Source organism: Neomonachus schauinslandi, chromosome 14 (assembly GCF_002201575.2).
Source record: "Neomonachus schauinslandi chromosome 14, ASM220157v2, whole genome shotgun sequence".
Lineage (NCBI taxonomy): Eukaryota > Metazoa > Chordata > Mammalia > Carnivora > Phocidae > Neomonachus > Neomonachus schauinslandi.
The window spans coordinates 35,747,724-35,762,430 of NC_058416.1; the positions used below are offsets into that span (position 1 = coordinate 35,747,724).

Consider the following 14,707-nt stretch of genomic DNA (forward strand, 5'->3'; position numbering starts at 1 on the left):
AATGACCACCCAGGCAATGAGATCAAGGATCTGAGCTATAAGCACCTCTAAAGACCTCTTACTAAGTCCCAATCAGAGAAGAAATGGGAACAGACCAGAAAGAGAAAAAAATTTGTCAGTCCAGTTTCTGGGAGAGGAAAGTCAGATCTAGTTTCCTTTCAATGAGGACCCAATAGGTGTAAGCAGGACAGAGAAGTTACTCTTGCACAGAAATCAGAAGATAAAGCAGAGAGCAGATCACTTTCACTCTCCCGGTAGGCCTCGAAACTGCCTAGGCACTTGTATAACCTGATAAAAGCCGTCAGAGCCCCAATGAGAAAGGCAAGGAAATGAGAAGGCATTATTAGCTATCCACATATTGTAGAAGAAAACAGAGACTCAGAACTAAGTTCCTTAGTTTTTCAAGGTTAGACACTAGCTTTTCAAAGTTAGACAGCTTACCAGCATGAAAACAGGATTTTGTCTCTAAAGCCACTGTACTTTCTTCTCTATCACTTCCCTTGTGCTGCCAGTTACAACAGCAAACATCAGACTTTACTTTCCTTCTGTAAGCTTTTGATATCATCCTGACCTGAGACATATGTTCTGAAAATACAATTAGCTGAAATATTAATGAACTTTTCTAATGGTCACATTCTCTGTGTCTTAAACTATTACCCGCTAATATGCTTCAGAACAATTTCTATTGGACATATTTCTAAGTTTCACATTTATCTCTCCTTTCGTACTCATTTAGGTAGGCAAAAATCTACCAGGTTCATCAGACTGCTTTACTTGGTGAATGGTATATTCATTCACATAGTTAAGTTCTCAGGAAATAAGCACTGTTTGAAAACTGAAAATTACAAGAATTTTTATGTTTTACTAATAAATTCTCTATTCACTGTTAAGAACAAATCTTCAAAAGCCTGGTTCAAATGCAAACACGTACAATATCTTTTCTCTTTTTCACCAAGGGACTGGTCTGTGTTTGTACAGTGCAATAAATCAACTGATTAGAACTTTTAAAACAAAAAACCCATAAATTTAGTATAACACATCTTTAAAATTCCAAAAATCAGAATTCATATAGTTCCTCACAGACTGTAAAGTGATCTAAAATTATCTGATGTCATGTATATGAAAGAGTCTGAATCATTCATGTATGATAGGTAAATGTATCTGTAGTTAAAATTATATTGTTTTAAATTATAACCTTGTTTTATGTTTCTAAGTTTTATAGGGTTTTATGTACTGTAAAATCGTCTATATTAACCTTTGACAGGTTTATGCTAGTAAAGGAGATTTGTACCTGAGTAATCTACTTGGAATAAAAACCATGGGTGTCACTGTTTTTAGATCGTATCTTCCTCTCTCCTTTCTTCTACAGTTCCACAAATACCACCTATCTTTCGGTGATTCAAAAAAATCTTAAATGAATTATATTAACTAGACCATTTCAATTTTTGATAATGGTCTCACATTTACACCAATCTTCATTCACAATGATAATTAATGCTCAAGTCAAATCCTTTCATATTGTATGTAAAATGCTTCCAACTGTGACATATGTCTAAGTCTTTGACTTTATTGACATGCCTTTTCCTTTCCTTTTTAGCATATAAGACAGATCAGGGGTCAGTAAACTTTTCTGTAGAGAGCCAGAAGTAAATATTTTAGGCTAAGCCAGCCACAGGGTCTTTGTTGCAACTGCTCAGCTCGCAGCTGCAGTGCAAAAGCAGCCACAGGTAACACATGAATGAATGGGCGCAGCTGGATGTAGCTGGCACCCTACTGGATTTGGCCCCTGGCAGTAGCTTACTGATTCCTGAGCCACGTCATTGGAAAAAGAGGAAAAATTGTGCTACTACAATCACCTGGGGTATCTTACTACTTAGGCTGACAGAGGAAACTATTCATAGCCATGCTGAATTTACACTTCAGCACTAAATCCATTAATCTTGACTCAAAGAGTGCTAAAATGTAATAGTCCACCAAAATTAGATTTAACTTTTCCAGATAGCTACACATTTTGATTAAGCATATTACCAAATAAATAAGGCCTTAACTGTGGCCAGGCTTTCAAACTTGTCCACTATCTCCCTTTCTCATCTTATTTCCCTACTTTACCCCAATTCCACTGGACATAATACTAATTTCTTTTGTCTCAGGAAGGCCAAGACATCATCACCTCCCCCCCCCCTTATATAGAAAAAGGTTTCTATTTCCCCTACTTCTGCTACCAGATAGAGTTGGAGGCTGACTTCATTACCAACCCCCTTCTCCATCGCTGCCTTTCACTCTATAAATTGGACAAGGTAAATGCCTACTTTCTCAGCCCTTCCTGCAGCTTAGTATGGCCATGTAATAAAGTTCAGGATAATAAATATCTCATGGAAGACTACTGGAGGCTGGGGGATTGGGAATATGGGGAGTGGGGTGGGGAAAGCCCTGAGAAAGAGTTCACATTTTTTAAAAAAAAAGGAGACCGCCAAGGGCGCCTGGGTGGCTCAGTTGGTTAAGCGACTGCCTTTGGCTCAGGTCATGATCCTGGAGTCCCGGGATCGAGTCCCACATTGGGCTCCTTGCTCAGCAGGGAGTCTGCTTCTCCCTCTGACCCTCCTCCCTCTCATGCTCTCTGTCTCTCATTCTCTCTCTTGCAAATAAATAAAATCTTAAAAAAAAAAGGAGACAGTCACAACTGCCCGAACTCCTTCCTCCCCTTTCTTCCTGACTTAGGGCAAAGATGATACCTGAAATTACAGCAACCATTCTACAATCTGAAATTCCGCAACCATTAGAACAAGCTAAGAGAACTGTGGAGATCCAGTGCTGAAAATTTTAAGCCACTGAAGCAATGCCAGAGGCTACTTATCTCCAGAGTTGTTTCGTGGGAAAAAAGCAGACGCTGTAAAATGAGAATTTTTGTTACAAATAAAAATATTCCTAATCTGCCTTTTCTTGGAAGTCCAAGTCTCCATTCCTTGTGACAAATGAAGGATCCGAAACGGATGAGCACAGTTTGTTGTGAGTTCTGACTACACAGCACTACTTTAACCCAGAGAGAGAAAAGTAGCAGGAAGAAAATCACAAAAGAGGGTCTAACCTGAGAGTTGACAGCCTCGTACAATAAAGTCAATGAAGGCGGTGCCTGGGTGGCTCAGCTGGTTAAGCGTCGGCCTTCTGCTCAGAGCATGATCCCAGGGTCCTGGGATGGAGCCCCACGTTGGGCTCCCTGCTCAATGGGGAGCCTGCTTCTCCCTCTCCTCCCCACCACCTGTGCTCTCTCTCATTATCTCTGTCTCTCTCTCTCAAATAAATAAAATCTTTTAAAAAATCTATAAAAAATAAAAAATAAATAAATAAAAATAATAAAGTCAATGAAGGAAAAGAAAAGAGAAGATCCAAGATGATTATTCAAATGCTAAAAGTTATAGAAAAGAAATAATTGAGAAAGTACACCTTTAGAATTGTGGGGAAATAAACTTTATAAATGTTCTACTCAGCGAATCAAACCTGAAAATTCTGATTATATTAATTTCCAATTGTGTATTCCTACTTTTTGAAAAAAAAAAAAAGAAATTCAGAACTCATTTTTTACAGTTACATTTTTATGCTTTTTCCCAAGTGACTTAATTTACCTTTATGTTTCTATTTCCCTGGTATTCACAAAGGTATAGTTATTGTCCATGTATGATCATTTTTAACACTCGAAGAATCTTTGAAATAATTATTAATGATTAAGTTAATGATGATATTGCCAATAAGGGCACTGGTTCCTTCAAGTATTCATATACTAGGTTAGCTGGCCAATCCTCACCCTAACTTTAGGGACAGTCACTTCTCTTTTATATCAATACCACTGCAAAAACATCCAAAGATAAGTAGCCCAGTCAAAAGAAACTTCAGAAATATGCTTATTTTAACTCGCATATCCCTTAATGGGTAATGAAGTCTTAAGTTAAAATACCAGTTCTTATTTTACTTTCTTACAAATAATGCAATATAACACACACACACACACTCATACACACACCTCTCTCTCTAGTTCTAAACCCAACAGTCTTCTCCTCCATGAGAATTTTGGTGGTATTATGTTGCAATGTAAACACTTATCAATTATAACATCTACAAATTACAATGGATTTTTTTTTTAATTTTTATGATTCCAGAGTAGAATTCCTTAGGGCTGTCAAAGCTTTAGCTAGAAAGAATGCCAAATACAAAGAGGTTTCAGGCTCAATTAGAGTAGTGGAACAGAATCTAGTAAAGCTCCAACACTACATTTTAATGCCCAAATTTCTTATTGTCTTTTTTAGTTGACAAATATGTGCTCCGCAGTATAATAGCGACAGCAGAACAGCTGGGTGGCCATATCAAGCACAAAGGAAGTAACAGCACATGCTGTTAAGTGTCGTTTTGATTGCCTAAAAATGGCAGCTCATGCAGATTTATTCCCTTTTATAAATTAGAACAATTATTTCTCTGGAGTTTACATTTTCTTCATGGAAGAGCCAAACTTCTTGCACATTAAAAAAAGGGGATTTTCAAAAAGGATATCTTCCCTTTCTTTGATGATCAGATCATTCTGTTCTTCCAACTGCCTGATCTTCTTCTCAAATGATTCCTGCTCAGCTCGGAATCGTTCTTCGGTCACCTCCTTTTCCTCGCTTACTCTGAAATACAAAAATGAAAAGAAAATGCCTATGAGAATAAGAAAATATGTGCCTAGAGCTGTCATTTACCAAAATTAGATTTCTTCCAGAGGTGTGCTGATTTCTTAAGGGATAATCTATGCTAGGCTTTTTTAAAAAACTAACCTCTCATAAGGCAATCTTGCATACCTTTGTAATAAAATATGAATATGATTTTCACATCAAAAATATTCCCAATCATCAGAAGTATCTTAAATATGGAAAGTTCTACATAGAATATAAGTTCCCAAATTGTAATCCAGGACAGAAAAATATCCAAACTGAAAACACAGTTTCATTTCTTATCAAAACAGGCACAATCAATTTATTTTGATTTGAATCTTTTTCATATTTTTATTTAAATCCTGTCAATGAGATATACAGTCTATATATCTCTGAAACATTTCATTAAATATACACAGGCAATTTTACTCTTTTCCTTGGTACTGATACCCTGCATTCCTCAGTAGCATATAAGTAACTAGACTAGAATAAAAAGATGGTATTAACATTAAAAAAGGTTTGCATTACAACTATTCTTAGTCCAAAAAGAATTACAAAGTGTTAAAAAACACTGACCAAAAAAATCTGTATCTTTAATGTTTAACTCTGAAAAGTATTCCAACTCGATCCCATCAAAAAGGTGGCTTCTGACAAGAGCACAGGGGGAAAAATCGTTTAAAAACCCCAATTAAACAAGAACAACATGAAAACTTACCTTAAAATGACAACCCTAATTCTCATGTTACTCTGTGCATAGAAATGTTAGCCCTGAATTTTTCTGTTACTGGTGCTTATGCCTCCAAAGAGAGTACAACATTTATCCTACAAGATCACACAGCAATATGTGTAAAGGAAACCACAGGGACTCCTCTGAGCTCCTGAATTTACTTCCTTCCAGACCCCAGCTCTATGACAGCAATTTCTGAATAACATGAACTCGACAGCCTTTCCTTTGTTGCTAACCTTCTGGTGAAGATACTTGAAATCAATGAAGTAAAAGAATGAAAATTGGATTTTTGAATGTTTGAGTTGATTGCATCCTGTCTTTGAAATAATTTACATGAAAGTGCATGGCACACAATAGTGTTCAAAAAAGAGGTTTATGTCTTCTTGCTCATCATGACATTAAAATCATTTCCCCAACCCCTATTATTCATGTTTAGATACTATTAGGTCCATGAATGGGACTCAGGCCCTTCCTTCTAAGAAGGTAAACTCTAAAACTGATAACAAGTACAAAGAATGCAGACAAATAGACATATGAGGACAATTTATCCCCTGGTCTCAGGTTATCCTGCCTCCATTGTTGCCATCCCTTTCCAAGGCCTTCCCCTTTGCTGCCATTACTCTCAAGCATACTTGCCCTACCTTTCAAAATATTCCTGCTGCCTCCCAGTTTTTCTAGAATTGTCAAACATTTGAACCATGAATTATTTTTTACCATCTAAATCTTCAATCTGCCAGCCAGCTTCTGAAACACCTTTGTCAAGATGCTGTTCCAAATCAAGTAAACCCCCAAAATGCAAAGTGGAAAACCATGTATACATGGGGACACTGGAAAACTGTGCTTATTTCTTTAAGCATCATTATTCTCACTCATGAAGAAAAAAGCTAGACTAGACAATTGTTAAAATTCTCTCCAGCTAAAGTTCTATAATTTCCTTCACTATACTATAAATATTCTAATACTGTATATACATCCTTTATAAATATGGAGAGCTTTTGTAAAGGAATAAGAAAGAAGTTCTCAAACATTTGGTCAAGGTGCAAGGCATACAATACTATAATCTAGGCAAAAGATATAGCCATAGGATGAGAGAGAAAGTAGATAAGAGAAATACTAAAAAGCATAAAAATGCAAAATTTAGCATAACATAAGAAGTGACAAATATGTAGGATTACGCATAAAATAAAGATGAGGGGCACCTGGCTGGCTAAGTCAGAAGAGCAAGCGACTCCTGATCTCAGGGTCCTGAGTTTGAGCCCCACCTTGGGTGTAGAGATTACTAAAAACAATAAATAAACTTAAAAAAAATAAGCATGAAATAAGTGATGCTATATATTGTTAGGAGAGAAAAAGCACTGTCAAGGTGAGAAAATGTAGTTTTCTAAGTGTAGCAAAATCTCTCCCCGTTTAGATTGATAAAATCCTAAAAATAAGACTAGAGAATAAAATCTGTAAGTACATAAGAAAACATTTATTTTCATCTACTTATTAAAAAATATTTACTCAAGGGGCACCTGGTGGCTCAGTCAGTTAAATGTCTGCCTTCAGCTCAGGTCATGATCCCAGAGTCCTGGGATCCAGCCCCTGTCAGGCTCCCTGCTCAGAGGGGAGTCTGCTTCTCCCTCTCCCCCTGCCCCTCCCCCGATGGTGCTCACTGGCACGCACCTGCACACTCACTCTCTCAAATGCACACTCTCTCTCTCAAATAAATAAAATCTTAAAAAAAATTTTACTGAATGCCTACTATAGAAAAAAAATAATCAACGTAACTTTAGTCAGTTACAGGGTATCCAAAAGGAACATAACAATGGCTCTCTATCAGTTCAAGACTATTCTTAAAGGCCCCTATAAATATAAGGAATGGTACAAAGATCTGCTTCATCAGCAAGCAATGCTCCGGGGTCAGAAAAATAGTAAAAAAAAAGAAGGTAGAATGCCAAGTTTACCTTAACATTAAACTAGACACAGAGACTATCTCTAGAGCCTACCAGGTCAAAACACGTAGGTATTCACCAACATTCACTTATTCCCTTTGTTGGGCCTGAAGGAGATTCATGAAAACTCTAAGGATCATTGAGGGCAAAAATGCTTATAGATATATCTCATAATGCCAGAGTCTACAATGAGCTTTTCCCAAAACATAAGTACTCTATCTAGAAAAATCACTCTTCTAAATTTAATTTCTGGAGTATGTTTGAAAAATTTGTTGCTACACTATTTATACAGGGCTTTTTTGTTTTAATCTTTTGTGTTATGCTACTATGATTAGACTACTCTTAGCAATTATTATACTCTGGAAGGTTATAGACTTAAGCACAAAAGGCAAACACTTCTTCTACAGGCCTATCTAAAGATATGTATTGCTTCTTTGTGGCCTATTAGCCTAGTTAATATGAGCATATATATTAATACAACCTTTAAATGCAGAGGACTTGCCAATAAAACAGCCTCCAGATTTGATATCTACTCTGAAATCTGTCTTCTTTTTAAATTTATGTTCAATAATATTTCCCTTGAGGTATATGTATAAGAAAATACCTGGTATCATGATCTACATTTTTCATTAAAGCATTCTCAGACCACAAAGTAACATAAGAAGACCTAATCCTCTACCTCGTGTGGAGCATAGAAATTAATTCATTAAGAAAATGAGAATCTAAGCACAGGGAAGGGAAATATTTGACCAACAGGATTAAAAAGTTAAAACTGGCCAACAACTTTGTAATATAACTTGAAGTCCGGAGTTGTGATGCTCCCACTTTGTTTTTCTTTTTCAAGATTGCTTTGGCTATGCAGGGTCAGCAAACAGCAAACAATTAGGATTGTTTGTTCTAGCTCTGTGAAAAATGCTGGTGGTATTTTGATAGGGACTGAATTAAATGTGTAGATTGCTTTGGGTAGTATAGACATTTTAACAATACTTGCTCTTCCAATCTGTGAGTATGGAACGTTTCTCCATTTCTTTGTGTCATCCTCAGTGTCTTTACTAAGTGTTCTATGGTTTTCAGAGTGTAGAGATCTTTTACCTCTTCGGTTAGATTTATTCCTAGGTATCTTACGGTTTTTGGTTCAACTGTAAATGGTATCGATTCCTTGATTTCTCTTTCTGCTTCTTCATTTTTAGTGTGTAGAAATGCAACAGATTTCTGTATGTTGATTTTATATCCTGCGACTTTGCTGAATTTTTGTATCAGTTCTAGCAAATTTTTGGTAGAGTCTTTTGGGTTTTCTACACAGAGTATCATGTCATCTGCAAATAGTGATAATTTTACTTCTTTCTTGCCAATTTGGATCCCTTTTATTTCTTTTTGTTGTCTGATTGCTGAAGCTCTAGTCATTAAGACAGTATGGTATTGGCACAAAAACAGACACATAAATCAATGGAACAGAACAGAAAACCAAGAAATGGACCCACAATCACATAGTCAACTAATCTTTGACAAAGCAGGAAAGAATATCCAATGGAAAAAAAGACAGTCTCTTCAACAAATGGTGTTGGAAAAACTGGACAGCAACATGTAGAAGAATGAAACTGCACCATTTTCTTACACCATACACAAAAATAAATTAAAAATGGATGAAAGACCTAAATGTGAGATAGGAAACCAACAAAATCCTAGAGGAGAACAGAGGCAGCAACCTCTCTGACCTTGGCCATAGCAACTTCTTACTAGACACATCTCCAGAGGCAAGGGAAACAAAACCAAAAATGAACCATTGGGACTTCATCAAGATAAAAGGTTTCTCTACAGCAAAGGAAACAATCAACAAAACTAAAAGGCAGCCCACAGAATGGGAGAAGATATTTACAAATGACATATCTGATAAAGGGTTAGTATCCAAAATCTATAAAGAACTTTTCAAATTCAACACCCAAAAAACAAATAATCCAGTTAACAAATGGGCAAAAGACATGAATAGACATTTTTCTAAAGAAGACATCCAGATGGCCAACAGACACATGAAAAGATGCTCAACATCACTCATCATCAGGGAAGTAAATCAAAACCACAATGAGATACCACCTCGTACCTGTCAGAATGGCTAAAATTAACAAGATGTTGGAGAGAATGAGGAGAAAGGGGAACACTCTTACACTATTGGTGAGAATGCAAACTGGTGTGGTGACTCTGGGAAACAGTTTGGCAGTTTCTCGAAAAGTTAAAAATGGAACTACCCTACCACCCAGCAATTGCACTACTAGGTATTTACCCAAAGAATACAAAAATACTGACTTGAAGGGGTACACGCATCCCGATGTTTATAACAGCACTATCAACAGTAGCCAAACTATGGAAAAAGCCGAAAATGTCCACTGACTGATGAATGGACAAAGAAGATGTGGTATAGGGGCGCCTGGGTGGCTCAGTCAGTTAAGTGGCTGCCTTCGGCTCAGGTCATGATCCTGGGGTCCTAGGATCGAGCCCCACGTCTGGTTCCCTGCTCACGGAGAGCCTGCTTCTCCCTCTCCCTCTGCCTGCCACTCTGCCTACTTGTGCTCTCTCTCTATCTCTCTGTCAAATAAATAAATAATAATAAAAAAAAAAGAAGATGTGGTATATATATACAATGGAATATTACTCAGTCATCAAAAAGAATGAAATCTTGCCATTTGCAGTGATATGGTTGGAGCTAGAGTGTATTATGCTAAGCAAAATAAGTCAGTCAGAGAAAGACAAATACCATATGATTTCACTCATATGTGGAATTTAAGAAACAAAACAGATGAACATATGGGAGGGGGAATAAAGGAGAGAGGGAAGCAAACCATAAGAGACTCTTAACTATAGAGAACAAACTGATGGTTGATGGAGGGGAAATGGGCGGGGGATGGGCTAAATGGGTATCCAGGAGGGCACTTGTGGTAAGCACTGGGTGTTATATGTAAGGGATGAATCACTGATTTCTACTCCTGAAACCTATATTACACTACATGTTCACCAACTAGAATCTAAATAAAAACTTGAAAAAAAATGCATCTACTTAAAAAAGTTAAAACTGGACAAGATAATATTCCAAGTGTTATTTTGTTAATTATTTACAAGAAGGACCAATACCCTGTTCATGAAGTAAGAAATCACCATTTTCAGCATTTCTTTAATGCCTCAGAGTATTCCTTCAAAAACTTCCACAAAACATACTCTAATCTATCAAGAAAAGAGAATTTATATCCTTAGAGTTGGATGGTCAGGGTGAAAATTGTGACAAAAGTACTGAATTTCTTTGAAGTCTTATTTTTTTGCTTAAACATCCCTGCACATTTTGTATTTTTCTACATAAAACAATCTTTTCTATTTTAATATAAAACATTTTCCCACACTCATCTATTCTTAATTTTCTGGTAAAACTAGCATTCTAGAAAAAGATTTATTTTATAGCTTTGCATAACCATGATGTTCTTCCAGATACTCCATGAATGGGTACTTTTACACTAATGGGAAAAGACAAGGTCAAGGTGGCAAAGCCTCTATTCTAAAGAGAATTGCACCTCACCCTCTGGTCAACCAGATAAATTTCTTGCCCTGTTTAATGTCTTGTGTTTGGGAGCTGGGTACACTGGTTCCATTTTTTAAATTCTGAATATCAATTTAGTAGTAGGTATGATTTAGAGAAGGAAATATAATAGGACATTTGATAAAGAGAAAGAGACATACTGTTTTCAAGTAAAAGTAAATACATGGTGAAAAATAAAAGAACTATTATCATTAAAAAATATTTTGGTGCAATCACCTTAATACCCTCTTCACAAATTGTAACATTTGGTTGTTATTTTAAAAGTATCATCTAAAGGAACACAGATGCTTTAAGAAATCAGAGACATAACAATCTATGTCAAAAGGGCTCTAAGAACTACAGAGTAATATCAAACGAATGTAGTGCAAAAATCCTCAAAAAAAAAAAAGAATACTAGCAAACAGAATCCAGAAACATAACAAAAGGATTCTATATCATGACCAGTTGGGATTTATCCCAGGAATGAAAAGTTGGTTTAACATTCAAAAATCAATTAATGTAATACAACATATCAATAAAACAAAGGACAAAAACCACATGATCATCTAAGCAGATTTGGAAAAATGAAAAAATCCAACAATGATTCATGATTAAAAAAAGAAAAAAACTCAAAAACATAAAAAGACAAGGGAATTTCCTCAATCTAAAAATAGGCTATTTATGAAAAATGCATTATCTAATATACCATATCTAATAGAAAAAGATCAAATGCTTTCCCCCCCCTATGATCAGCAATAAGACAAGGATGCCTGCTCTTGCCACTTCAGCTCATATTGTACTGGAGATTACAACCAGGGCAATTAAGTAGGAAAAAAGAAATAAGGGCAATTAAGTAGGAAAAAAGAAATAAAAAGCATCTGGATTCTAAAAGAAGTAAAACCATCTCTACTGCACATGACATGCTTTTGTATACAGAAAATCTAAGAAATCCACTAAAAAACTATTATAACTAATGAAGGAGTTCAGCGGGGTTACAGGATACAAGATCAATGTACAAAAGTCAATTGTATATTTATGCACTAGCAGTAAATAACCCCAAGAGGAAATCAAGGAAACAATTCTATTTATATTTGCATCAAGAAAAATAAAGTACAAAGGAATAAATTCAACAGGAGAAGCAAGACTTGTACACTGAAAGCTAAAAAAAACACTGTCAAAAGAAATTAACAACCTGAATAAATGGAAAGGCATTCCATGTTCATGATTGGAAGACTTAATATTGTTAGGACTGACCTTCAGATTCAACTCAATCTCTACCAAAATCTCAGCCGGTTTATTTGCAGAAACTGACAAACTGACCCAACTCTAAAAGTAATATGGAAATGAAAGGGACCAAAATATCTAAAACATTCTTTAAAAAGGAGAAAAAGATGGAGGACTCACATTTTCCAATTTTAAAACTTAGTTCAAAACCATAGTAATCATGACAATGTGCTTGCTTGCATGAAGATAGACACAGGAAACAATGGAACATAAATAAATATTCACATTTACGGTACATCGATTTTTCAACCAGGGTATAAAGAAAATCAAAGAGAAAGAATAGTCTTTTCAACAAATAGTGCTGGAACAACTTGCTATCCATATGCAAAAGAATAAAGTTGGACCCCTACCTCACACCACATAAAAAAAATTAACACTAATTGAATCAAAGACCAAAATGTAAGAGCTAAAACTATAAACTCCTGGAAGAAAATAGAAATATACATCTTTGTGATCTTGGATTAGGAAATGATTTCTTAGATATGTATAACATCAAAAACCATAATCTATGAAAGAAAAATAGATAAATTAGACTTCATCAAAATTAAAAACTTTTGTGTGTGTGTGTTTTAAAGATTTTATTTATTTATTTGTCAGAGAGAGAGAGAGCGCACGCACACAAGCAGGGGGAGTGGGCAGGCAAAGGCAAAAACAGGCTCCCCGCTGAGCAAGAACCCCAATGTGGGACTTGATCCCAGGGCCCTGCATCATGACCTGAGCCAAAGGCAGACACTTAACTGACTGAACCACCCAGGCATCCCCAAAATTTTTGTGTTTCAAATGACCCCTTCAAAAAAGTGAAAAACTATGCACAGAATGGATGAAATTTTTGCAAATAATATATCTCATAAGGGACCTGAATGGAGTATATAAAGAACTCTGAAAACTCAACACTAAAAAGACCACCTAATTTAAAGCATCAGAATAGACCCTTCTTCAAAGAAGATACACAAATAACCAAGAAGCACATGAAAAGTTGTTCAACATCATTAGCCATTAAGCAAATGCAAATTAAAACAATTAGGTACCACTGCAAAACCACTAGGAAGGTATAATCAAAAAGATAGTTAAAAGCAAATGTTGGCAAAGCTATGGAGAAACTGGAACCCTCACAGATTACAAGTAAGAATGTAAAATGGTGCAGCCACTTTGGAAAACAGTCTGGCAGTTCTTCAAAAAGTTAAACATAGAGTTGACATATGACCTAGCAATTCCACTTCTAATACACCCAAGAGAAATGAAAATATATGTTCACAAAAAACTTGTGGACAAATGTTTATAGCTATATTATTCATAATAGCCAAAAATTGGAAGCAACACAAATGTCTATCAACTGATGAATGCATCAGTCAAATGATAAAAATGCATATTGTTTTTAAAACACTAAAAATAAAACACATTTCCAAGGAACAAAGCATAAGAGATAGTATGATATATAATGCTTAAAGAGGTGAGTTATGTGATCATTTACATTCATGGTTAAATGTGTACCCCAAAAAAGTTAGCATTCTAATACTCACTGATTACTTCTTTTAGTTCATGTGTATACTCAAGTGTATACTCATTTCACGAAGTAGCCATAATCTTACTACTACAATCTGACAAGGACATTACACAAAACAAAAATTAAGGTCCAATCTATCTAATAAATATAGCTGAAAAAAAAAATCCAAAAAGAAAAAAATATATAGGCAAGGCAAATCCAAATCCAGAGATACAAAAAGATAATACATCCAAGATGAGTTTATCCCAGGAAAGCAAGAGTTATATAAGAGTTGAAACTTGATATAATTCACCATGTTAATAGAATAATGGAGAAATCTTCTATGTTCATCTATAAATACAGAAAAGGCACTTGTCAAAATTCAACCGATTCATGATAAAAACCTCTACAATCTAGGGACTGAAGGAACTTCCCCAAACTAATAAGGAGCATCTATAAAAACCTACAGTTATTACAAGGATGGAAAAAAAGAACACTTTCTCCTTAACCGTGTACTTAAAACATAAAACAAGAATGTCACTATTACTACTTCTATTCAATATTGATTGGAGTTCCCAGTCAGTACAATAATGTAAGAGATCAAAGTAAAACGTATACAGGTTAGAAAGAAAGAAGTAAAATTTTATGTGCAGATAATATGATTGTGTATGCAGAAAACATTAAGGGAACTACAGAAGATATATTAGAACAGGTAAATTTAAGAAAATCACAGTGTTCTTAGGGTAACCAGCCTCTAAAATGGGTCCCAGTGATTCCTGTCCCCTCATATTCATGTCCTTGTTTAATCCTTTCCCCTTGAATGGACCTAGTGACTCTCAAAATTGACTGGATGTTACTTCTAAGATTAGATTACAAATGGTAGTGACTTCTGTCATTATTACTTTTGCTCACTCTGATGGGAGCCAGTTGCCAAGTTGTAAGCTGCCATATGGAGAGGCACTTGAAACAAGGAATGGAGGGAGGCCTCCAGCCAACAGCCAGCAAAGAATTGAAAAAAGCAGTCTTAGAAAGATATTACTGGAA

General features: G+C 35.6%; 1 protein-coding gene across 2 annotated transcripts in view; it reads right to left on the bottom strand.

Moving 5' to 3' along the window:
• Nucleotides 1-14,707, bottom strand: part of KIAA1328 (KIAA1328 ortholog) — a 354,421-nt gene that overhangs the window by 284,134 nt on the left and 55,580 nt on the right. For both annotated transcript variants that reach the window (XM_044920903.1, XM_021686314.2), the window contains exon 5: nucleotides 4,540-4,655. In XM_044920903.1, coding sequence (XP_044776838.1) covers nucleotides 4,540-4,655 — 116 coding nt within the window. The remainder of the gene's footprint in view (nucleotides 1-4,539; nucleotides 4,656-14,707) is intronic.